The following is a 27,192-nucleotide window of genomic DNA, read 5'->3' as shown; positions in this document are numbered from 1 at the left end:
AAATGCAAAACATTTATTTGAGTGTGTTGTACAAAAAGTTTCCAGTCATAAAATGTATATTACAAATCATTGAAAAAGACAAGACATTTGGCATGCATATTCTAAAAAGAAAAAACCACTTTGAAATGATAAAGTCTAGATCATTATGTAGATTTCATAAGTTCCATGTGAACATTTTCATAATTTTGCCTTTGTATTTCAATTTGCAGTAATTTTCACAATTCCTTGTTTTAAAAACTTGAACCTTCCAAAACCTCATCTGCAGCACCTGACCAGAGGTGGTCAGTGACCTAGAACCAAAACTATCTAAATCAAGGTTGCGTTAAAAAAAATACTTTAAAAATATCACAATTCAAGTCACAAGGCATCACTGTTATGAAGATAGAGTTCAACGGTATTTTCTGCCCAAATGGAAAGCATTTTGGCCTAAACTTGTTTCAAATAGCTTATTGCTTATAATTTTAGTGTAATGATGATCGGGGTAGCTGGAATACACAGTAACATCTACCTTATCAACACAGAATCATCACTTCATTAAAAGCTAACTAGAAAATTTGGAAGTTCAATAAAACACATTTGATCTTCCTCAACTCTAAGTCAATTCACTGCTTGTGCTATTCTGAACCAAGTCTTTCAATATTAATAATCCTTTTCACTCTCTAGACCTTAGCATTTCAAGAAAGGCATTATGTTTACAAATAATAATTGCATGTAAATATGGTCTTGTATTAAAAAAAAAAACACTTTGAAATTATTTTAAACTGGTTTAAAGCTAAGCATATTGAAGGGCAAATAAAAATTCTGTTTCCCAGGCCATTTTAAGTGAGAAAAGAAACTCTCCAATATAAATTGTCTTGACATTCAGCTAAAATAATGCTTTGAAAAATGCAATCACTATCTCACCTTCCACTCACTGGTTTACGACAAGGCTTTATTTCCTGCTCACACAGGGTTTGGACCCAACAGAAGCAAAAAAATCCAGTATCAAATATGGATATACCTTTGTTTACAGGTAAGACTTTCAAAGAAGATACAGAACGAAGAGAGAATGGCTTCACAGTAAGGGAGAGAAGTGGCTACAAGAGATATAAAACAGACAGCATGCATGTTTGCATACGGCATCGACATCTTTCTGACGCACACAGAAGAGATTCTCAAATGTGCCGGGGTACAGAGAGGGATTTCTACAAGCCTCTTCTAACTAACCTCCATTCAGGTTGCAGTTAAAGGGCATTTATACAGGATGAGCATTAAAAGACAAAAGGGTCTATAAAAACCAGTAAGATCCCATAAGATCCCTGAACTGAACATGAGGTGTCCCGTTGCTCAAGGATAAACACGCACATTAAGTGATCTCCTTTCACAGTACAGTCTGCTTCACACTACAATACAATTTTCACGACTAACGCAAGCTACAGACAAGCTTGTCTGGCTCTTACATTACAGGTCATGGGAAGCATTTTTTTTTTTTATTTCCTGAGACTTTTGGTTCCTGCTACAAACACAAACTACACCAGCCAACTCCCACCTCATGGCAAAATGGTGCTGAAGACAACTGGTCAGTGTAAACTAGTTTTTGCCATGGCAGATGAACTAGCCTAGAATAGACACACTGGGAAATAACGCTGTGCAGCAAGAAAGGAATCATAGCCACTCTATTACTTGGTCTGAGTCACTGCAACACAACAGCTGAAGAAAGAAATACAGAAGCGAGCAAGAAAACAGGTGGCGTGAAATGTCGGAGGTGCTCTGTAACCACGACACTCTGGAGGACACCACGTTACCGATGGTTCTGCTGAAGGATGGACGTGTTCTGACACAAGCATCTTCACACGGTACGAAATTAGTAGCAGGTAGTATGTATCATCATGTTTTATATGATGTTTATATGATATTCTGATCTACACAATTAAAAGATTAGCTTAACTATTCTGCTGCTGTTAGGCTGTTACTCCTTCTCCCTCTTAACCAGTGAGAATCAGTTAGAAATAATTTTTACTGTTTTATCCAGAATGTTGTTTGCTTATTTTTCTGGAATAAGAACACCCATATGGGTAGTTACACTTAAGTAACTACTCTGAGAAAAGCTACACTGGTTAATTTCCATAATTGGAGAGGCCTTAAAATAATTTTTCTCCTGACAAGTCAAATCTATCTCTCCTTCAAGCTCTACACCTGATATCAGACACTGGAGTAGAAATGCTGACTATCCTCCAACTTCAAGAATTCAGGATCAAATAGGAAAAGAGGGTAAAGGGACACTGGATTTTATCTGAACAAAAAACTTTTAATTATCCTGAAAGGGGGGAGGGGGGGGGGGAAATCCTCAAAAGAAAAAAAACAAACCACCAAACCAAACAATGCTTTTTTTGTTTGGTAAAGCCAAAAAACCTCCCAGTGTAGAGCACCTTTAAAGGGCTTAGTGCCATTATAGTGAAGCTCAGCATCAAAAGCAAGAGGAAAGGATGGCATCTAGAGAAGCCGCACACACAAAAAAGAAACTATGTGGAATACAGTAGTTTTTCTGTGTCTTGTAATTTACAGCTAGGAATTATTTCTCGTATTTTTAGTAGCCTCTTAGAAAGCACTGTGGTGACAGAATCACCCACGTTTAGACTGCTGGCATTCAGCCTTTCCCACAGTGTCAATCACTGTTTCACACAAACACCTGTATATACCTATACATGTACTGAAGAATATGTTCTCAAGAATGAAATAAATTGTTTTCAAAGGACACAGTTCCAAATCTAAGGACAAATTCTGCAGACTGTTACTGAAGGGCACAGTGCTCATCACTAAAGATCTGCAAGCACCAGTCCGTAAGGCTACAAGACACATTCCCTATACAGTAGCTGTTAAGAAAACTATGGCTCAGGTAGCATGAGGTTTTTCCTCTTTCAAGCTGCCTTTCCTAGCCCATTCTTTACAGAAAAAAACCCAGAAATATCACAGAAAAAAAATGCAAATTAACTACACACTCATTGCTTTAGTATTTAAGATCACAGAACAATCTTAAATTTACAGGACAATCTTGAAGAATAAGCAATCTGAAAACTGGCCAATGTAAAAAAAAAATAAATACAGATCTTCAGGGAAAAAAAAAAAGCAAAAAGCCCTCAAACATTATGTAACTATAGTATAGAAAGCTGTGGGTCAGAAAGGGAAACATTGTCCAGTGGTTGGAAGGTGTATTGCAAAAATACTTTTACACTGATTGCATTCATTTGCATAACAACAAATTTAGAAAAGGTAATTGATAACAGTATGTCTGAGAAACATAATTTCACTAGATACATTTTACAGAGAGATAGACAGGATTTACTACATATTTAACCTTCTACTCAAGCAGAGTGGGAAAATTACATTAGAAAAACGGCCAAGTACATCAATGAAGTTACCCAATTAGCCCAAACAGCCAAATCTTCATAGTGCTTTTTTGTAATGGATCTTCTGGTAATGGATTAAAACATAATTCTAAATTTCTGCTAGTTTAACATCAGTAATTCAGTCATCCCACTGAAATGAAGAAAAGTAGCATCTTTGATTTATTTTTAAATGGCAAAATAAATCCGTAAGCTGAAGAAAACCCCTTTTGTTCCCACCCTGCTTGCATTACAAAGTCATCATCAGTCAAAGCCACTAAACTGACCTTCTAGGTTATATCTGTCAGTCACAATACTGTTCAGAGAACATAATGTCCAAAAGCCACCGAAAACATCCAAACCTTGTAGCTTGTTTGATGAGTCTAAACTATTTGAACGACAAGAGTTCAAGAGTGCAGGTAAAAACAGGACTCTATGCTGGCATCAAACGGTATCCAAATTTTGTATCCAAACTACTAACTAGTGGAAAAAAACATCTGCTTGTACAGTAGCCAGTGCATTCTTTGGAGCAGTCAAATATTTTTCCTAGTGCTTAAAGATGCACTACTATACAAATATTAACCCTTAAGGGAGTCAAGAGTTATCTCCACAGAAATGCAGCAGAAGAAACCTTAAGCTAAAGGGACACTGTCAGATACAAAATGCATCATACTGAAATTAAAAAAAAATCACCTGCTACTTGTACAAAGCATTTTTTTTAATAAAAACCATTATTCTCCCTTCACTCATTGTTAGACTTGACTTTGAGCCTTTGAACACTGCAAAGCAATGCTTATGTCCTTAACAACAGCAGTTTAACTTTTTTTTAAAAAGTCATTAAACTATTTCCGTACTGTTTTGCAAATACTGCTCCTTAAGATATCTGACAGTGCCCATATGAATACAAGAGAAATATGAACAAGCTGCATCTAGCTCTGATTAAAAAAGTCAACATTTACACAGGTTAACCTTTAAAATCCCCAATATTTATCATCGCCAAAAGTAAGAGTATTTTTAACATCTAAAATCCAAATCATTCTGTTTAACGCTGAATATGTCAAAAGTATTAAATCATGATGCTTAACGTCATGAAACACTGTACACCACAACCTGTGTCCATGATGTCACAAGGTCTCATTTGTGAGGATGTCAAAATCCCCTGAAAATGAAACAGTTAAAACTGGTTTGGACACTTCCCTACTTTAAGATGATGTGTATATTCAGTAAACAGAACCCATCATTCTCCATCTCCTGAAATAATGATACGGACCTAAGGTGTTGACAGGCTCAGATGTTTTTACCAAGAGCCTGTCAAACCCTGGAGCAGGACAAGATGCTACGGTCCTGAGCCGAGAATATCTAAAATGCAGCTTCCCTTTGCTACCTCCACTGGTGGAGGAGCATTTTTAATGAACCTGGGGTCTAATTTTCCTAAGCTGGGCGCTACTGAGGATACCAGGCAAGATACTACCATTTCTTAAAGGTATGGAGGAAACACCACTGTGAACCTCTCCTGGGGCCCTGCAGATGAACATGCTTTCTTAAACTTTTTTTTTTTTTTTTTTTTTTTTGCTTATCCTGGTTATATATGCAATTATAGATTTACCATACACTCAAGGAGTCTCATCCCATTTCAGCTAAAAATTTTTTTTCTGCTGCAGGTTTGTACATAAGACTTTAAACTCTGTATGGGAAAAAATACTGTATTCCAATATAGTGTTTCAACAAAGAGGGAAAAATAAAGAAATCTATTAAAAATTCTGGCAGTTTTGTTCAGTAAAGTTTTTTTTTTGATTTTTTTTTATAAAAATGTACCAAGGAGTAAACTTCAAAGAAATCAGATGATGCATATAAAAATAGTTTTCAGTGGCTCTGGAGGGAAAGAAATAGCAAAATAAAAGGAAATAAATGAAAGAAAATAGCAAATAATAGTTTCTTTTTTTCTTTCTTCACATCACTAAGCATCCTCTAGAGGTTGTTCTGGGATCCCCCTAAAATAAAACAGACATAGTTGAACTCAATTCTTACTAGCTTTGCATATTGTAAGCCTAGACTCGTTATCATCTCAATTGTTTTTTTTTTTTTTTTTGTATCTCAAGTTATATTCAGGGAACATCACGACTACAGAGAAAGCACAGCGCATGTCACAGTCTACTGCCGGAGCAAGATGCTGCTGCTCTGGTCTATGATGGGTTGACTGGTCAATCTCCAAACTTTCTACAACGATGCAGATGGCAGATGAAAATCACCATGTCATTAGCTTTAGAACAGGCAGTTCCTTCCTTTATTTCCAGTGATGTTTCCACCTGAGAGATCTATGCTCCATAGCTGCTTCTTTGGGTAAAAAAAAGTTTCTTTCAGTTGCTTTCTACTACAAATACACTGCTCAATCTCCCAGAGAGCAAAAAAGCTTTCAGAACTCAAGTTCAAACCTGTACAGTATGAGTTCTTTGTGAAAAGAACTACTAATGGCCACTGATCAGGAGAACAAATTACTGGAGTTTGAAATAAATTGAAAATATTTTCTGGTATCACCTGTATGAAGCATCCTTCTCCTTTTCACTCTGCCAACTGCTGGTCAGTTATCGCACAGTACTTAACTAAGGGTTATGAAAACATACAGGTGGTATTATTAAGAAAAAAAACAGATTGTGTATTATCAGAAAATAAACCAGTAAGCTGAAGCTTGAAGCACTGGAAGCACTATAAAACTTCCTGGTTTGTAATGGTTTTCTTTCCCAGTGGTTATATTCTGCTTACAGCAAGAATGCCACGGTTTGTTTTTTGCTTTTGTGTGTGTTTTGTTGTTCTTTTTTTTTAACAGAGAAGCAAATACTGGACTGGGAGGAACACTGACTGCTAAAACTAATGTTACCGACCCTAGAAACTGTCGATGTCATTGCAGTGCTGCACATCTCTGATCTGCCACATACTTCCACGGATACCCTGGCATCCTGAACCAACATTAGCCACTGCTTGAGCTGCACCAGTGTTGATTCAAGCAGCAGTTCCTGGAAGAATCCCTCCCATTATACCCTCTGTGCACGGCAGCAATGCTGCAGGGTTACAAGCCATTCCGAGAGCGCCCGCTGCAAGCATCCGTTGGAAAAACACACTAGAAAGCTCAGAGCTTGCAAAAGTTCAAGGGACCCCTCTAAATCTGATGCCTGATTAATGCAAGCAACGAGGCACAAGTTAAACGTGTGGTCTGCATCTTATTACCTGTTGGTTGAAAAGATCTTCCTCTCCAAAGTCAGCTTCATCCTCTTCTTCTTCATTCTCTCGCACAACTACTGATTTAGTAACGTTTCTCACTGCAACTTCCTACACAAAATGACAGATAAGGAGATGGCCAATAGTCAATCTCTCTCTCTCTCTCTCTATATATATATATCTTGTTTTTGCTATACTAGCCATATAATACCCCGATTAAATTTTGGAGGGTTTAAAGAAATTGCCCTAGATTTAACATTAGGTATGCAAGCAAATCCTGGTAATGTCCTGGAAACCACAACATTCCTGTTTCTATCCACTAAAAAGCACGGTAATGTAATTTACCTTCTGGAATTTTCTTTGATTACCTAGGGATTTGAGAGGAAACAGCCATGTTTCAGGAGGTCGTTAGTCAATTTTATACAAGGTCATCGCAGACCCAGCCAGGAGCTGTCTGAGACATACCGTGATGTGAGAAACTGAAGTTTCTCAGTATGATTTCACAGCCTTAGGAATATTCCTAATGTCTACTAAATATTCCGTATTAATTGCATATATCAATTATCAGGACAGTCTTCCAAACTAGGCACTAAAAAGAATTCTAAAACCCCAAAAAGCTTTCTTTATCACTAAATCATTTGTAACAATTCTTAGTAATAAGAAATTCTTCTGTACACTTGCACCCTTGAAATCACAGGTGCAAATTTCCACTTGAAGAAAAAGTCAGCCTAAACCTACACTTCTAAGCAGGAATACTGAAGGTAACCACGGTGGGAACAGACATGGATTTGAAATTTTTTTCAGATACTAGTTTAACCACTTTTTATTTAAATACTAAGCCAGTCAGCTTTCTATTTGTACAAGTGACCTTCCCTCCTACCTTGTCCTGTGCTGCCGTTCCTGCACAAAGTGCTTCCACAGAATTGCCAGCATGAAATCTGATACAACTGTGGTCGTTTCACTTTACTATTTCTATCAGATCACTGGGATAATGGCACATTTATGAATAACAGCCAAAGCACAATCCTCCCTTGCAGGAGTCTTCTGCAGGGATGGTTTTAAGAAAAAAAAAATAGTTGTGGGCAAATGCAGGACAATGCAGAATATACAGGAATGTGTGCCAAATGAAAACTTCTGGTATACTTCCAACATTGAAAGGACAGCCGTCTTCCTACAGGAACATTCACACTGCACCCCACAGGGTTGTAGGTACTATATAATGTAACTGAATTGCCAGCAACGCTTATTTTCTCTGTCTCTTTTGAAAATACATGCTCAAGTTCCAAACAAATTCTCTACTAGCAGGGTGTTTTTCTAAAACAGGAAAAAGTCATCTAAGGATGTAGTCAGGATGATTATTAGTTTTCCAAAATTTCCCAAAAATCTCAAGAGATACATACAGATATTTAACTATTTGAGGGTTATATACTGTCCTGTTTTAGGAGGCAACAGGGGAGATCTGAAAATCAGGATTTTGTTGTCACCATGGTCCCCTACCCCCCAAATTGAAAAGTCTGGGAGATGACCCAGCCCCCGGCTTTTTTCTACAGACACAGCTTACCTCCCCTTCGGAGTTTACGAGGTATGTGCGGATATTTCCTCCAGTGCCCCAGCTGCCTTGGTTCTTCCACACCAGAACAGAAGGGGGGCTATGGGATACACCTGCATCTGCACCCCAAATCTTGCAAGAAAGACATTCTGTAATTAGCTATTTATGCAGATTTTACTTTTAAGTATACAGAACCCTCTAATTCTCCTACTTCTCTCTACACATCAGTTTTGTTTCCGAATTCCAATGGCAGTTTTACCCTGCTCTTACCTACACCATTACTTGTACTATTATTCTCAGTCTACAACAAAAAGCAACACTATCCATTAAAAAAAAAAAAAAACAAACAAAAAAGAGAAAAAGTTACCTAATACTGCAGTCAATTCTTTTCTAAATATACATATTTCTCCTATCACTGTCTCAATGACTACACTGTATGGAGCCAAGACATAAAATGCAGCTTGTCCTGTATCAATTTAATCTTTTATACCTATCTGAGCAGTTGATACTTCAGTAGAAATAGCTGGAACTGATTAAAAGTAATTTTCTTCTTCTGAAAGAAATCTATTGCAGACTGAAAATAAAATGCAAAATTATAGAAAAGCAGCTGTTCTACTACAGTTAGGGCTGAGAACATCTAGTCTTAACTAGACTGAAGGAATGCTCTGAAATGTTCCTCTTTCATTAAGAGGTTGAGCAGGATTAGTGTTCCAAACCTGGGCAAAGGTGTCTGAAAACAAACAGCCCTTGACCTGCCCCCCAAAACACCTTTTTCTTCAACTCTGTGCCCATAACAGCCTTAAATACTTGTGCTAATACAGAAATCCAATTTCTGTTCTGCATTTTTGTATCTGAAATCCTGCTCCTCTAAAGTGAGATCCATGAAACCAGAAGTTTTACATCAAATCAGGCTGTACCCAACATCACAACTGCCCCAGTTAAGAACAAAATAATACGTTGTTGACATACTTTAAGCATAACTTACTGTTACAGTCTGCCCAGCTCTGAGGACATATTTAGGAGTAAATTTGTAAGCAATTTCTTCTCCATCTCCAATTTGTCTTTTCAGTCTCCAGTTACCCAAGGACTGATCCTAATGGAGAGAGTCAGAAGGTTATTTAGGGTGAGCAAAACAGTGCACAGAGGCATCAGAGCTTTCTCTAGGTCCCCTTGTTATTAAAATAATGCAAGTTTATTTACATGGTTGTTAGACATCTGCATTCTAATTTGAAAGTATTTTTCTATACCCTCTAAAGTGTAAATCCCATGAAGTCATTCAGCAAAATTAAAAAAGGCACGTATTTCACACAGAAAAGTTCTGCTGGAGCCAGCAAGGCTATTCACATGAGTAAGGTACCATCACACATTAAGACATTTGAGACACAAACTATATTCTCGCCCTGAAATCATTACACTCGTGCTTGCACACTTAACGGTCAACTTTCAAATGCCCCTGTTAATTACTGCAGGATGCTGCACCTCGACATGTTGCTCCAGCTCTCCAAGTGACCCCCCCTACTAGTACTACAAAAGGCTGCGTACCATGTCAGTTTAGCTCCCTCCCCCTCCTTGTTTTCCAAGAGCTCTGCTGACACTCACCTTCTCCGAGTTGTTCTTCAATTGAACGTATTTGCCCTCCAGGTCTATCTCTTCTATGCTGATACTTCCTGTAGCTGAAGCTTGCTGGGACATCTGGAAGCTACTGCTACTGCTGCTCCCACTAATACTTCCAGTGCCAATGCCACTTGTTCCGCTGCCTGAAAGCTCCTCTGCTTCAATACGTTTTCTCTTGCCTCGGGAAGAGCGAACAAGTGAAGTGCTGCTACTGCTGCTGCTGGAGGTAGCCCGAGAGACCGTAACACGGGAGGAGGGACTTGGAGAGAGCTTCAACCTTAACACAACGAAGAAAGCATTTTAATTAACTCGTCCAGGGAACCACAAAGCAATAAATGCTACAACATACTCAGTAACCGACTGTAATATGCCTCAAGGCTGAAAGCAGCCTCGCTGTGTGAGTCAGGAGGACTGCATATAGGAGAAGGGGGATGCTCTGCATCCCTGAGAACTGTTCTGGCAATATGATTATGTGACATGGAAAGCAGTGCTAGTGAGAGCAACACAGATCACTTATGCCTCCCCTTCAGTACATCTACTACTAAGACACTATTCCTGGGCCACATAATTTAAAAACAGGAAAACACAGAAATATAAGCACTTAAAAAGAAGAGATGAATGTTTAAGGCACAAAATTATATATTCCGCTGTACTCTGAGACCTTAATAAAAGCAAATTAAAATAAAGACACTGTTCAGATGAGAACACTTGCAAGTGTTCCATAAAACACATTGTGGTGTGAAGGCAATACAACTTCAGCAGGACAAAGTCTGGGCATCCCTGATCAAATGGTTAAAAAAATAAGCATAAGAAATGAAAATAACACCTGCTAGTTGTAAGAAAAGGATGTGGAATCTGTACATACCTTTCCTCTTCTCCTTCCAGAAGTTTTCGGTAAGCAGTGATCTCCATGTCCAGTGCTAATTTAACATCAAGCAGTTCCTGGTACTCCGTAAGCTGCTGTTGCATCTGGTCCCTCATGTCTGTCATTTCCCTCTCCTTTGCATCTATCATCTTCCGAAACTTTTCCCGCTCACCAGCCATCATTTCCTCCAATTCACGAATACGATCTTCTGCTGCACTAGCCTAGATAGACAGCACAATGGAAAACCCAGTTGGCATCTATGTGAGCACAGTAAAAAAGTTAAAAAATTCATCTCCCTCCCATGTGAACACAAAGATTTCTCTCTGTAAAATTCAGAAAATATGAAGGGACAGAAATGTTAATATATCCAAACAATACAGTGCTCTGTATTAGCGATGAAGGCAAGTTTAGTCCTTTTACCTGTTTCTGAAGGGCAGAAAGCTGGTAGCTCAGAGCTTCTATTCTCATGCGAGCCTCCTTCAACTCCTCTCGAGCTGCACCAGCAGCTTTATCATTTTGGTCAGAGGACAGTTTGGCATTCTCCAGCTGGAAGGCAAATGTTATACACATCACTTGCACTGAGTTAGATAGCCTGCAAATATCCATTCAGTTAAAAAAGACAGAACCTATTTAGTCTTAAATAACTTTAAACTGAAATTTGGTAAGTTTATGATAAGAATTGTGTAACATTAAGAAAATTATCTAAAGACCGAGAAAAACTATTTCAGTCTTTCAGTCCTATTCCCATAGGATTTACACTGGACCCCCCCAGCCAGGCTGGTTCAGGTTGACAGAGGAGCAACCAGCCTCACACCTTGAGGTGAACTTGCAAGCTGGAAAGCCCCTGGCTCACGTACAGGGGAGTGAAAGTGTCTTGAAAAATATTTCGAAAGCTGGTTTCGAAACCCAAAAGTACAAGATAACTAAAGCACACAAGATACCAGAGCTAAGCCAAAGACATCTATCTTGTCTATACTGTTGACTAGCAGCCAACTCCTTCACCCTGTAAATATTACCATGAGGATGGGCCCAATTTGAGCTCTCCCCGCTGGACTGCATGCCAGGTGACGCTCCTTGAGCAGGGATGGCCTCTCAAGGTTGGAGATTCCCTACCTGAGACCAAGAGACCCTTCCTTACCCAAGGCAGAGACCCCTTATTCACCACAGACCTTTGGTGAGTGACTGATCACATGAATTAATAGTGTGAAACATCACTAATCCATGTAGCTACTCAGTATTATTATAAACACTGTATGGATAATTCCTTTAGACATAAACCACTGACCAAGTCTGAAACTAAAATTGGATCCACCCACACCTAGGCTCCAAAAGGAGTTTGGAAAGCAAGAAGTTCCACTCTGAACCTCATGACTCAACAGGAGGGTTCTCCTTACCCTTTGTATCTCCAGTCTCTGTGTGAATCATTCTAACTCAATTTTTCTTTGTATATTCCTTCCATGCAGTAATTAATAAGGTGAACCTTGCCGTCAAAGTTATTGAACCTTGCCAAACCACTGTTAAACTTTGTTAAATTCCATCAAACTTATTGGAACGCTGTCAAATTATGACTTCACCTCAATAAAACATATTGCTGCTTCTCCCTTTTGAGTGAGGTGTATTTCACTCATCCACAACAACAGGCAGGTAAACCAAAAGAGTGCAATTATTTTAAAGTTTAAGAAGCACTCTCCTGGAGTATCTTAAACACTCCTATGTTCACATTTCCCCTCTACTCCACTCTGCTGAGACCCCACCATCCAGCTCTGGTGCCCGCAGCACAGGAAAGACGTGGACCTGTTGGAGCAGGTCCAGAGGAGTGCCACAAAAATGTAGTGACCGGTAGTTCCATGTGTTTTCTCACAAACTGGCCTTTCTTGGCTAAAGCTAGTCCTACCTACTCCCTGTGGCTATAACCTCCCTGGGAAATGCACCTGTGTGTAAGCACCAGAGCAGGCATCTGAACACTGGGACAGAGCTTCTTCACGTTATAATTACTTGTCTCCATAAAGGCAGTAGGGCTGGTGGAAACTGTTTTCCCTCACCGAGTGGACTTTCTGTCAGACAGTGCTGCGGGTAGCAGCAGTTACCTTAGCCTGATAGGTCTGCTCAAGCTCCATTTTGTACAGTTTGACTTGTTCATCATGTTGATTTCGCAGATCCTCCAGGGCCTGAGTCATTTTAGATTCGTACTCCTGTTGGCGACTAGTGTCCACCTCAACCAAACGATGTTCGTGTCGTTTTCTTGTTTCCCTTATTTCCTACACAGACACATAAAAAAAGGGGTAGACAAATTCCCACATTAGGGCAAACAGTACAAACAATTACATTCAGACAACAATTAATTATTTCAGTACTAATTATTCAGTATATAGGAGCTACAATACTAAAGGCATTTAAGCCTAAGAACTGCTGCATGTACATCAGATGCAAGTTACCATTCTTTTTTGGCAGGATGATTGTTAAGTGATTAAACTTAAAAACAGGTTTAAAAAGAGTCATGTATGGTTCAAGTAAGGAGCTGGTTTATGCTACAAAAGTCAGAAGCGGGGGGGAGAAGAAAACATGAGTTTTTACATAGCAGAGAGTTTCCATGTGCTGCAGTACAAATCTTTTCAACATAATCCCTACATTACAATAGCAGTCAACAAGTCAACAAGATAAAAGTGAACACTTTTTGTAACCATTACATATCGAAAAAATAATTACAGAGAAAAATCTGCATCTTCAAATCTTACTTTTAAGCATATGCAGATCTTATCTCTCTTCCTATATACTGGATGACCTCATTAGATTTGTATTATGTTAGTAATAAAGCAGCAACCCAAGAAATCCTGAAGACATAAATGTAATTTTTTCTAGTCAGAGTTTATACTAACAAAATTTCATTTTTAAAGAAGTATGAGTTCTCTGTGGCTAGAACACTGGTCCCAAACTAGTGAGGCAAGACTTACTCATGCACTCACCCACGCTGAGCCGGGCAGAGACCTGGCCAGGCTTGAATGCACGGTATGAGAAAGAAAGGATTTCTCCCTTCAGGGCAGGACCAACAAGGGAGCGGCTGCGTTCTGGGAGAAGGCCTGAAGGTAGCAGCAGGGCCATGAGGAGGAATAGCAGGCAAGCGAAGCCAGGCTCACTCTGCATGCCTGAACTGGAGTCATAGCAGGCTAACACAAATTCAGAGCGACTTTACTTGTTGTTTTGCAGAAATGCTCTGCATGTGAAAACAGACTTAGAAACATGCCCTTCTACTCACAGCAATATGCCCTGATGTGATCTGGAAGATGCTTTCCCTTCTGTGCTAAATTTTTAAGCCAATAAAACTAGCAAGCAGCAGTCTCTCAGTAACTGTAGGCAATGACCCTTCAGAGGCCATAAAAATATCCTGGGGGCCTACAAAGTATCAGGTGAAGGGCTGAGCTGATCCTGCAGGGGCTGAGCTGATTCTGCAGTTCAGCACCTCTGGAATAAGCAGGTTTCACTTGCCACACTCCCAGTCATGATGTTCTAACTCTTAACAGAGCTTTGGACCCTTCACTGAACCAAATGAACTCACTAACCTAAAGGAAACCAATTCTTTTTTCTCTTTGTGTGTTTAATTGGTCCATACAAGGATCAAAGAGCTCCAGGGACGGCTAAAGGAACACGTCCACTTCACCACAGCAAGCCTTAAGATTAGTTCTGCTGTCCCATTTAGCTTCACCTTTAGTCAGTAGTAACACAAGTCTCCTCAGGAAGGGAAGTTATTTTAAGGCCTTACAACCAAGCAAGGGTCTGTCACCGCAGGTGCGTGCAGAATCCAACTACTCCAGGGCATGGAAATGAGACAATGCTCAGTACCAACAGGGGGATCTACCTGGCTGGTTTCTCTGTCATGCTCCAGCCCCTGCCCCCTCATCCCTGCATCCCATCTGGGCACTCATTTGATTCTGTGGGAAGACAGAAGTCAGCCACTAAGCTGGCAAAAATTAAACTCAACCAAAAAAACCTCCAAGTATTTTCCTACTTAATCAGGCTGAAATGGTTTGGTGCATGGTGAGCTAAACATCACAAGTAGCGTCGGTGAGTTGAAGGGCAGAAGCATGTGGCAGCTGCTCAGCAGCCACTAACTAAATGAAGAAGAACCAAAGGTCAGAGTTGGTTTTCACAAGATGGAGTGAACTCTGGCACAGGGAGAAGGTCGTGCTTCCCTTTCCCAATCCCCACCTGTGCATTCCCACTATTTACTTTACAAAAACTCTGGTCCTCACTAGAACAACTACAAGACAACTCAACTCACTAAACAGGCTGAAAACTACCCTTCAGAAAACTACCACTGCAACAAGCAGGGGCCTTCCATACTGTTCTCATCAATGAAAACAGGTTATAGTCAGGTCCAACATTCAAAGCTGGCTAAAGTAAGGAGCAGGGCCTTGCAACCAGGTCCAGAGAGAGGGAACAAGAGCTTCCCTTTCCCAGAGCAGTCAGCTGCTACCTTAGCTCACCTGCCCAAGGAACAGTTCCCTTGTCACCTAGCTCTCATGCCAGCTCTGCCGCTGATTTACCATGTACCTCTTGCAAAACCTTGGACTATTTTATTACTCTATCCATTTATAGAAAGGATAATATTGATTTTCCCCACCTGGACTAGTTAGTAATTGTTTATATACAGTTTGATTCAAAGCTACATAAACTTTAGACTATATAATGATGCTAGGTTGATAATACCTCCTCAAACACATTCTTCCTGAAATCCAGATCCTCTTGCAAGCTCTGGCACCGATTTTCCAGGTCCACACGCATTAGTGTCTCCTTCTCCAACTGCTTTTTAGCCACAGCATGACCATCTTCAGCCTAGTAAAGAATTTTAAAGTTAATTATTTAATTGTTAATTGACTGGATCCCTATTTTCCATCCTTAATCCCTCTATGGTCTTTATTTAACATCTCTGGTCTAATTATTCACAACAACAAATCTAATGTCAAGCCACCGATTTAAAAAAAAAAAAAAAAAAAAAAAAAAAAAAAAAAAAAAAAAAAAAAAAAAAAAAGAAAAAGACTGTGTATGTGTGCTTATGAATATTTAAAGCAAGCTTTCATGTTTGTATAACAGTTATTTTAAATGTAGGATTATTTCAATACAGTACGATAATGGATTTGAGGATTATTAATTCCTCAAGTACAATACATTGCATGTCTTTCTTTTCCTTGCTAGTGTAGCCCCACTAGGTACTCCAGCATAAGTTTAAAATTATGTAGGATCTTGCAAAGGACAACATTTAGTAACCTGATACCTCATGAATACAGAAACGCCAGGAATTTTAAAATAAAAGCTTTTAACTAGCAAAATTTTTAAAACACTATGTTGCTTTGGTGGTTTTACAGAGATTTCTTACAATTTAGTTTTATATCCAAGATGGGGCAGCAAAGGTTCAGCAGTAAGCAAGCCCATCAACAGCGTTCAAACTATAAACTAACTGCAAAGAAAAGTAAGAAATTTTACAATAGCCTCTCCTGTGCTAAAGCAAGGAAGCATTCACTGCCATACCTTAGCAAGTTGGGCACGCAAATCAGCAACCTCTGCTTCCAGGCTGCGTTTCTCGTTCAGGACAGTATTGAGTTCTGCTTCACTTCTATGGAACAGCACTTCAAGATCCTTAATGCGACCCTGAGCCACGGACAAGTCTGCCTCTTTCTTCTTGTAGCTGAAAAAACAACAGTTAATTGTATTGATAACACGGGGGCACACACATCTTGAGCGTGTCTTGGTTACACAGATATTTTGTTCACTAGTCTTAAAATGTGCATAGTAACCGCTAGGTGGCTCCTAGAGTAACCTGCAAACGCAGCCAGTAAAAGTAATCATTAACACCTCTTAAAACTCGCACTTGTATGATGTGTTGTAAACGCACTGCCTAATAAAGAAGGGTGTATCATGTGCAGGCAAGGGCAAAAATGAAGCAGCAACTCTTGACAGCTAAGAGGTAACAATAAAGCTGCTTTACACACAAGGTGTGAAGAGTACTTTTTCACCTCGGCTGATCAGCACGTTTAATTGCCGACATCTACCACTTTGGACTACAGCCCCCGAGAAGCAGAGCATGTCCATCTCCCATAAAGGCCCACGAGCGTCCCCAGTGTTTTGTACTTGACGTGGCCAAGCCCCTTCCCTAGGATGTATTCCCATACAAGGTAGTAATCCACCACAGAAATGTCCACCTTCCGGGAACAAACCGTTATTTCTTCAGCAGTATTCCTTATGAGCAAAGCAATTCGGGTCACTTTAAATACGATTATCTGAGCTGTTACATCCAACTCACAGAAATCATCAAGGCCATCTTCCTCCTGCCCACCAAGTATTTGTCTACCTTCTCCCCTAACCAACTAACTTTCTGCAGCTTCTCTAGGTGTGTGTTATGTAATTAAACTGGTTTGTTATGTGAAGTAATCCTTCCCCGCTGCAGTTTAAGCTTGCTATTATAGTCTCACACCACTAAGAATGCAGGGAATGGCTTTTTGTTTTGTTATTTTCTTTTAAACCATCTTAGAATTCATTTTTTTGCTTCCCTTTCCTCAAACTTCTACAGATCTGCAATCTCCAGCCTGCAGTCAGTGAGCTGCTTTTAAGGGCCCACAGAAATAACATTGAAGAGAAGTCTTACACCTATAGGCTTTTAAAAGCTCCATATTTGGTCTTGCAAACTCCAAACATGAAAAAAGTATTGTATTTGTAAAGGGAAAAAAAAAAGCTGAAAACCATTGCTCTAGATTATACAAACCTTGCTCCCCAGCCCAAATCCTTAGTCTTGGTTCCCAAACTTCTGATCACTTGTACTGTCCTCCTGAATTTCTAATTTGCCCATAACTCTTAACCCAAGAATTATTTTAGAAAAATCCCACTTTATGTGGTATTGGTGTGCTCTACAGATGTTATTTCTTTAAATGCTTCAGCATGATGTGCATCTTTTTTCTAACTACAGAATAAATCAACACACTTATCTTGTGAAGTGCTCTAGCTACGAGGCTCATGTGCTCTCTTTGCACTCCTTGGTGCAGAGCTCTGAATTTGTTTTCATTTAACTGGAACCAATTTTTCTTATGGCCCAATTTGTCAGAGTCCTGCTCTGCAACATATGTGCGGTGTCTTCAAGTTCAGCAGCTCATAGAAGACATATAGACAAAACATGACTTCCACTTAAGACAGTTACTTAGCAGCAGCCAGAAAGCCTTCAAAATAAGGAGTCTGCAGACATGTGCCCCTGCATCACACATGTCACACAGTAAAACAAGCTGCTATGTATGTGTCACAGACAATCGGCTCTGGAAACCTCACCTGTGCAGTACCTAAAGGGCAAATGCCACCTCACCCCGAGCATGAACAGCCGTGTATGCTTACACAGCCCAGAGCTTCCTCCCACCCGAAGAAGCCCGGCAGCATGTCAGTATTCCCAGGGAGACGGGAATGAACAGCAGCATTCAACATTGCACCAGAAAGAACACCTGACAGTGGTAAGTATCTTCTGCTCCTTCCTGAACACTGACACTGGAAGACGCTCCAAGCTGCTTTCATATGTATTTTTATTTGCATTTATAATTTCAGCCTCATTTATTGTCTTCATGCAAAAGATCAACAGAAGGCTTAGCAAAGGTGCAATCTGCTTTTGGAGGAGCCTCTGAGATGCCTAGAAGTTACAAACAGCAGTCTGGGCATCTGTCGAAGGACAGCAGGTAGGTTAGGGTAACCCTCCGGAGCTTTTTTCCAGAAAGCAGACAAGTTTGCTCAAGGGAAATATTTGAGCAATGACATGCGGTAGCAGGCAGAGAAAGTTGCAGCAAGAGTCACACAATTCAGAGCTGGACCTTGCAGCTCAAGCAGGAGTACTGCTAAAAGGAGCAGATGGACGAGACCTACATACATCTACTTCCAGGTTTTGCTTGACCTGGAGACTTGTGACACCAATAAAGATCAAAGAATTGTCTAGGTTGGAAAAGACCTTAAAGATCATCCAGCCCAACCATGACCCTCCCCCTGACCCTTCCCAACTCCCCCAGACCCCTCAGCGCTGGCTCAGCCCGACTCTTCAACCCCTCCAGGGATCCCGGGGACTCCCCCCTGCCCTGGGCAGCCCATTCCAACGCCCAACAGCCCCTTCTGCACAGAAATCCTTCCTCAGAGCCAGCCTGACCCTGCCCTGGGCAGCTTGAGGCCATTCCCTCGGGGCCTGGCGCTGGGGCCTTGGCTCCAGAGACTCATCCCCCCTCTCTGCCCCCTCCTGGCAGGGAGTTGCCGAGGGCCAGGAGGTCTCCCCTCAGCCTCCTCTTCTCCAGACTGAACCCCCCCAGTTCCCCCAGCCGCTCCCCAGCAGACCTGTGCTCCAGACCCTGCCCCAGCTCCGTTGCCCTTCTCTGGCCATGCTCGAGTCATTTAATGGCCTTTTTGGGGTGAGGGGCCCAAACCTGAACCCACTCAGCGAGGGGCGGCCTCCCCAGTGCCGAGCCCAGGGCTCAGATCCCTTCCCTGTCCCTGCTGTTGCTGACATAAGTCAGGATACCATTGACCTTCCTGGCCACCTGGGCACACTGCTGGCTCCTGTTCAGCCGGTTGTCAATCAACAGCCCCAGGTCCCTCTCTGATTGTTCAAGATATGAATAAACACTTCATGAACATCAGGACAGGAGACTTTCCTTAACCAGGCCCTTCAAGTTACCTCTGCTATACTGAATGCATCCTGATCACTACACCAGGTCTGGTTCAGCAGTCTTGTGGGAGGGTGCTGTTCCACCAATGCAAAAATGTGCATCTCGCCAGTAAAGTCTTCCCATCTATACCTCCTCCACTCATCCCCTCCTTCCCTCAAGCAGCCAAGTTTTATTCAAGCAGCTAAAGACGTACATAAAGTGCTGGAAGATGTTACATAACATAATAGGAAAGAACCACACTTGCTTCAGAATTATATCAGAATGTCTATTTTTACAATAATATATTGATCCTAGATGTAAAATATGTCCCTACTCTTGATAGAAACATATTTAAACTGAAAGGTTAAGCACTTCCTTCTATCATATAAGCAGTGTTAGAACATCCTAAAGATATTTGACTTTATAAAAAGTGAAACTATCCAACTGCTTTATGAATCTAGTTAAGAAGTTGGCTCAACAGAAAAAAATTCTCAATTCATGAGTTGTGTTCAATGTACTAACTGTACATGTTAAAAAATACACAGAATCACAGGGTGGTTTGGGTTGGAAGGGACCTTAAAGATCATCTAATTCCCACCCCCCTGCTGCAGGCAAGGCCACCTTCCCCCAGCCCAGGTTGCCCAAAGCCCCGTCCAACCTGGCCTTGAACCCTGCCAGGGAGGGGGCAGCCAGAGCTTCTCTGGGCAGCCTGTGCCAGGGCCTCACCCCCCTCACAGGGGAGAATTTCTTCCTGATATCTAATCTAAATCTCCCCTCTTTCAGTTTAAAACCATTACCCTTCGTCCTATCCCTACACTCCCTGACCCAGAGTCCCTCCCCCCCTTCCTGCAGCCCCTTTCAGCCCTGGGGGGCCGCTCTAAGGTCTCCCCGGAGCCTTCTCTCCTCCAGCTGAACCCCCCAACTCTCCCAGCCTGTCCTCATGGGGGGGGCTCCAGCCCCTGAGCATCTTCATAGTCTCCTCTGGCCCCATTCGAGCAGGTCCGTGTCCTTCTAATGCTGTTGGTGCCCCAGAGCTAGACCCAGCCCTGCAGGGGGGATCTCAAGTGTTGAGCAGAAGGAGAGAATCCCCCCCCTCGCCCTGCTGCCCACCCTGCTCTGGGTGCAGCCCATCACACAGGTGGCTTTCTGGGCTGCAAGCAGACGTTGCTGGCTCACAGTCATCCCCTGATACCCCCAAGTCCTTCTCCTTGGGGCTGCTCTCCATCCCCTCCTCGCTCAGCCTGGGTTTGTGCTTGGGATTGCCCCGACTCATGGGCAGGACCTTGCACTTGGTCTCGTTGAACTCCATGAGGTTTGCACAGGCTCCCAGCCTGTCCAGGTCCCTCTGCAGCTGGCACATCCCTTCTCTCTGGAGTATCAACCATACTATGCATGTTTTGGTTGGTTTTTTTTCACATTAGAAAAAAGGTGCTTTGTCTCATGTTCATTTTCTTTTTGGGATGTTTCTTTTTTATTTTGTTGGCATCCTGCAACAAAACTAAAAGCTGTAAATAATACACACATACAATTCTATCTACTAGTTTTCACTGCAAAATAATTGTCTCAAGCAGTGTGAAGGCCCCTACCTTGAAGTGTTTTCTGTTTCTTAATTTACATTTGGAACCTGGTCATTGATTGTAACTTGACTGCTGATCAAAAAACATGGTAAAGCCAATGACAAATATGTGTATTCTAACACTAAAAAAAGCCCAAACCCCCACAAAGTTGGAAAATTATTTTCCCAGAAGGCCTCCCTCACAGGAAACACTTTTAAGTTTAGTTAAAATAGGATTTGGATGCTTCAACTTAATCCCTGGAATATCTGCAACATTCACAGGGTACTGGCACACAAGCCACAAAAAAGGACCCGTGGGAGGTCTGTACCATAGCACAGGGTGACTGACAGTGTCTACGGCAAGTGTGGGAATACAAGGGAAGACTGGCAAGGAGGACTGTAAACATGCTTAAGTGACTTGCAGCTGGAGCGTCAAAAACGCATATATCACACAGTTGTTTGTTAGCTTTGTGTGCTTTAACAGGTAGAACTTCTGCATTTAGATAACACAGGCCTGTGAGAGACTCAGAGGAACCTTATCGAACACCCTTGAGATTCCGGCTCTGCTGTGGGAAAAGATCAAAGCACAGTGGAAAACTGTGGTGGTGAAAATCACTGATGTATACAAAAGCAGCAGGTTCAAGATCTTTTCTTTCTTCTCCTCTTTCTGACTAGCAAGGACCAAGCTCCACAGTGCCTGCACCCCCACCTGTGTGCCTCTGCCTGGGTGCTGCTGTGGAGATCACCCAGGTCATGAGGTGACAAGAATAAACTTATTCCTTGCATTTCACCCGTGGATTTGTGGTTGTTCCTGCGCCCTGCCTGTGCCGGCTCACGTAGCAAGAGACTTTGATGTTCAGGCATTTGAATCCCACTTGCAATGTCAGGAAATCATGTATGCCATTATTAATTTGCAAACTGAATTGAAATGTGCAGATGAATCCATAACCTGGAACTAAAACTAGTTTCACTCTATGACAAAGCTCTCTCTAAAGAAATCAGAATTAAACATGACTTAAACTACACTTGAAGGGGGAGGGGGATAGCACCAGGCTTGCCCATGACAAGCTGTGGGATGACACACCAAGGTTAGAGGGACAGGGTGCCAGCAAGGGCCCTCAGCCTACTGCTCTGAGATGTGCTGGGTACACTGGAGCACGCTGGAAGTCTTATGGACATAAGCCCGGGGCTCCTGAGGTAATGGGAGCCAACAGGGTAACAACAGTGAAATACCTCAAAGGAATTAAGATGTGTTGCTCCAAGAAGGTGATATGGCCAACAGACCAGCTGAAATGCCTCTACACCAACTCATGCAGCACAGGCAACAAACAGGAGTGGGAAGCCACAATGCTGCTAGAAAGCTACGACCCAGTTGCCATTGCTAAAACTTGGTGGGACGAATGCCATGACTGGAGTGTGACCATTGATGGCTACAAGCTGTTGAGAAGGGGTGGGTGAGGAAGGAGGGGCAGAGGAGTTGCCCTCTCCCTCAAGAAATGCAGAGGTGGTGAAGAGCTGTCTCAAGCACAGCCACAGGCAGGTTGAAAGCTTATGGCTAAGAACTAGAGACCGAGGGAACAAAGGGAACCTTGTGGTTGGTGTTTACTACAATCACAGGCAGCCTGCTGACAAAGCTTTCTTACTTCAGCTACAGGAGGCATCGTGCTTGCAGGCTCCTGTCCTGCTGGGCGACTTCAACCGCTCCGACATCTGCTGGAAAAGCAGCAGAGAGCTGTGGGCAATCCAGGAGCCTCCCGGAGTGCATTGAGGATAACTTCTGAAGTCAGGTAATAGAGAGCCCTGCACATGGGTTAGGGCAACCCCTAGTAGAGGTTGAGGGATGAAGGGATTGAAAGCAGCTCTGCAGAGAAGGACTTGAGGATACCAGTGGATGAAAAGCTGGATGGGATTCAGCAATGTGCCCTCGCAGACCACAAAGCCAACTGTATCATGGGCTGCATAAAAAGAAGTATGGCCAGCAGGTCAAGGGAGGTGATCCTGCCCCTCTACTCTGCTTTGGCGAGACCCCACCTGGAGTACTGCATCCAGCTCTTAAGTCCTCAGCACAGGAAAGACATGGACCTATTGGAGTGGGTTCAGAGGAGGGCCACAAAATATCAGTCTTGGAACACCTCTCCTGGGAAGCCAGGCTGAGAGTCAGGGTTGTTCAGCCTGGAGAAGAGAAGGCTCTGGGAAGACCTTATTGCAGCCTTTGAATACTTACGGGGGCTTATAAGAAAGATGCGGACAGACCAGGTAGGGCCTGTAGAGACAGGACAAGAGGTAATGGATTTAAACTAAAAAGGGATAGATTTAGACTAGATATAAGGAAGAAATCTTTTACAATAAGGGTGCTGAAACACTGGCACAGGTTACCCAGAGCTCAGACCATTATATTTGTATGGGTTAAATTAGACAAAGGCATCAATAAAGAGAAGTAGTGGGCACATGCATAAGCATAAAAGAATTTTAAGATTCAGAGTCAATTTGACTTTTGTAAAGGTTTTGTAAAGGGAAGGTAAGGGGGGTAAGAACCCTGCACAGTAGGGCTCTGTGAGGGCCTTACCTTCGCCCAAAGAGGCCATGGCAGATCTGGTTACCACAAAACACTTCTAGATTCTGTAGCACCCATGCAACTCAGAGGGGTCCTGGGAGACATCTGAGTGATGTAAAAGTCTGTCTGGAACTTACCCTTCTTCACACATCAGCATCTCAGGAGCACTCAAAATGCAACTGTATTTAAGAAATTACTAGTAAATAAAATACAGAACAAGACAGTGAACAGTTATGGTACAACCACATCTTTAAGTTCCAATTCCGCAGCCTTCCTCCCAAAGAAGAAACACTAAAATGGGAAAAATGACAGAGAGGGTAAAATGTTGACAGCACTGAGCAGCTTCTTTAGAAACAGCAACTAAGACATTTCCACTTGAAAAAGGAAATCTTAGGAGGTATGAAGGAGAATGCAAAAATTAGTGGATAAACGAACAAATGGAGCTGGGCTGGCACACTCAAAAACATGTTTTTCTTTATACAAGATGTAGGTAAGTTCAGAATCCCCTTGCTAAGTCTAAGAACACTACAAACAGATGATCTCACAATACTGGCCACCCTGTGAAACAAAACCCCATGAAGGCTTGCTACACAGAATCCAGCTGGACCTCAGGAAGTCCATTAGCTGAAGGGAATTGCTGAAGACTGAAAGAGTATTGCAGAGAAGCCTTGTTACACATGCTCCATTCTTATACTCTTCTCTAGAGGTCTAGGAGTGGCTTCCAGCAGAGACAGATTACCAGGCTAGGTAGACCTTTGGTCAAATCTAATACAAATTGCCCAGGAAAATACACTGGGATGCTTTGTGCTGACCTACTAGGCAACATGATGTCCAGTTATCCCAAGGATTTAAAAAAAAAAAAAAAACAAACCAGAAAATGTTAGAATATCAGTAATATAAGTAAAAAAAAAACCAAAACACACCAACAAACTAAATTGACCAAAATACATGCCAGGGCATCCAAACCCCAAGAGCTGAATTTGAACTCACAAAGAATACTGGGGTAGTATCACTTGTCAGTACCTGAACAAGATGCAGAAAGACATAAACGTAAGTGCTTGCTCTGTATTCCAGTACACTGACAGACAAAACATGTTCTGTCCCAGATCACAGGCCCTGTCCCAGATCCCTTTGTACCAACCAAGGGTCTTGCTGCCAGACACACCGCTGCTTCCCAGTTCCACTGGAGCTGTGCAAGCAGACAGCCTCAGAACAAACTAAGAGCAGGGTAAGGCTCAGGCTCCTATGGACACAAACTACATCTGATGTCACCACACCCTGTGGCCTCCCTGGAGCATCCTCAGTGCCTTCAGGGCTTTCCATGTTCACAAACCCAGGCTTTCGGAGAAAAAAGAAAGAGAAGTCAGCTCTTGAAGCAGTAGGTTGGCTATAATTTGGATCCTATAGCTAGAAAAGCCCTGCAAGCCTGTGACTCTGCAATTAAAATTCAATTCATTCTAATGTTGAAGAAACATTTCCCAGATATCCTTTCAAGCTAATGTTTTCTCCACTCTGCCTACTCCAATTATCCTTCTTCTTCTGCCTCTCATATAGGAGACCAGAGGAGAAATGTCCCAAGACAGTCTATTATCTCCTGTCCCAGCAACCTAACCTAGTCCAAGAGATGAAGTGGCAATTCCCAGGATCCCTCCTGGCAGAATGTGCTGGCATCCTTAAGCCTCTCCTCTGTCATGAGCTCGAGAGACTGAGGTAATCGTAGTGAACATAAAATTACTCATTAACCTACTCTTCCACTATACACAGCTCTCAAAGCACTGAAGCAAGCTTGGCCTGTGAGAAGCACCATCTGATTGTCAGCATGGGCAGGGAGGACACTGTGCAAACAGACGTTTAAAAGCTGCACTTGCAAGAATCATGTTTAAAATCTGGCCGTGTCACAGATGTAACTTTCCACATGACCCAAGCTAGGCGCCCCGAGAACACTCCAAGTACAGGTGTCTCAAGGGACTGGAAGCAATCTGGTAGAAGAAACTTTCAAGTCAGGAAGAATTCAATTCTACTCCTGTGAACTGTAAGAACAAGAGAGAAAACCAGGCTTATTTTCCTCATATTTAGTCTATCTCAGAAAACAGAAAAAAATATTTGAAATTAGTCTGGTAGAATTAACCAGCCATTGAAGTGACTGGTAAGGGGTAACTCCATTGTCCAAATAAAGAACAAGGGAGGTGACCCAAGGGAAAAATACTAGCTCCATCACTTTAAGTACACAACATTCTACAACAAGGTATTTGTAAAATCTCTTAGTGCTATCGAAAGCCTAAAGAAACGGAATCAATTGGCACTGATTCTTATTAGCTGGCAAGTGAAGATACTTCTGACTAGGATACCTTAATCAAAATACAGAAATAATCATCTTGCAGAACAGGAGACGTGAACCAAACACCCAGTTACCGCTGCTGCTCTCTTTTGGAGCTTGCTTTAAAAGTCAAGCAAGTGAAGTATTTGCTATCACTGAGACAAAAGAGACAACCTTGATGGCCATGTAACACTGACTGCCACACAAAATATATCTGAAATAAATGCCAGGACTGCTGGCTTTTAAGAGGATGATCAGTCCCAACAGGAACATGACAGTAGGGCTGGGTGCTAATCATCTCCCTTAACTTTAGGGGTTTATGTCTGATCTAGTTACCATAGTGGGGTTTTTACGGTTAACAAAGGCCTAGGTAACAGTCTGTAAATTTTAGCACACAGATCATCTAACCACACGCAGGTGTATCTTCTGGTATGAACTGTACACCAAGTTCAATGGGCTTTACTGTGACTTACTCAACTAGAGATGCTTACACTACAGCTATTTCATACTTGGACAGTTATTTTAGGGCAAAGTCCACAAAACTGATAATGTTTAAAAATTCGTTTCCTTGGATGGGTCAATTTTAATCTAGCTCAGTTTCTCAGACCACTTTACCAAGCAGCTGCATATGTGCATGCTCACATAAGGAAAGGTACAGTAGGACAGAAGCAGACAAAACGGATCATTTCAGCCTCTAGATGTCCGAATACCTATGTAGATTATCTGCTCTGACTAGATGTACCAACAAGCTGAGGATTTCCCTCTGACAAGCCTGCACCTTCTGACTGATCCGCAATGCTTCCAAAAGACATTAAGAAGGATCAATAACATCATTCCCACTGCAAATATTGACCATTCTAATTTAAAAAAAAAATAAATTAAAAGGAGTACTTTCCTTACCTTTTATTGAATTCCTCAAGTTCTGCTCTCAGTTTTCCAATTTCAATCTGTAATCTAGCCCTCTCCTTGGCAGTTTCATCCAGAACTCTTCGAGCATCAGCCAGTTCAGACTCATAGAGATTCTTGATTCCACTCACCTAAGGGGAAGAAAGTATTCAGATATGAGAACATCCCAAAGACTACCAAAGAACTGAAACAAAGCATGATTTCTGTTGTTTAAGAACAATCTATATCAAACACTTTAATACACACCTGCAATTAGATGCGATCTAGAGCCAAAGACAAGATTTAATTTTTATTCCTAGTGGGACATAATGCATACTGTGTTTGAAGTATGTGAGTCTACCAAAGACAAGCTTAAGATCAGTACACACTACAACCAGATCTTAAATTATTTGCTTTTATTTCCAATACTGCTGCTTTGGGAGATTTTTTTAAAACACTTAAAAACTTACTTTGTGGCATACAAGTATGAGGCACAATTTGACACTTCTGCTCTCGCACTATAAAGCTAAAAAGAATCTGAAAGTAGATGAACTACAGAAATGTGAACTATTCAGAGATGAGCTTCCACTCCTGTCCCTAACCTCAGAGGATAAGGATCTATAG

The 27,192-nt window shown here is 41.7% G+C and overlaps 1 protein-coding gene across 1 annotated transcript; it reads right to left on the bottom strand.

Moving 5' to 3' along the window:
- Nucleotides 1-26,728, bottom strand: LMNB2 (lamin B2). The gene is made up of 11 exons (XM_026865209.1): nucleotides 26,584-26,728; nucleotides 16,127-16,283; nucleotides 15,308-15,433; nucleotides 12,691-12,861; nucleotides 11,024-11,149; nucleotides 10,604-10,824; nucleotides 9,724-10,015; nucleotides 9,110-9,217; nucleotides 8,137-8,256; nucleotides 6,585-6,686; nucleotides 1-5,353 (listed from the first exon to the last, which is right to left on the bottom strand). Exons 3-11 carry the CDS (start codon nucleotides 15,380-15,382, stop codon nucleotides 5,312-5,314), a joined length of 1,257 nt encoding a protein of 418 aa, XP_026721010.1. The 5' UTR covers nucleotides 15,383-15,433; nucleotides 16,127-16,283; nucleotides 26,584-26,728; the 3' UTR covers nucleotides 1-5,311.
- Between the last annotated feature and the right edge of the window lie 464 nt (nucleotides 26,729-27,192).

This window comes from Athene cunicularia, assembly GCF_003259725.1.
Source record: "Athene cunicularia isolate RWA chromosome 28 unlocalized genomic scaffold, athCun1 chr28_part2, whole genome shotgun sequence".
NCBI lineage: Eukaryota > Metazoa > Chordata > Aves > Strigiformes > Strigidae > Athene > Athene cunicularia.
Note: the sequence above shows the minus strand (reverse complement) of the source record. Positions and strands in the feature narration are given on the sequence as shown.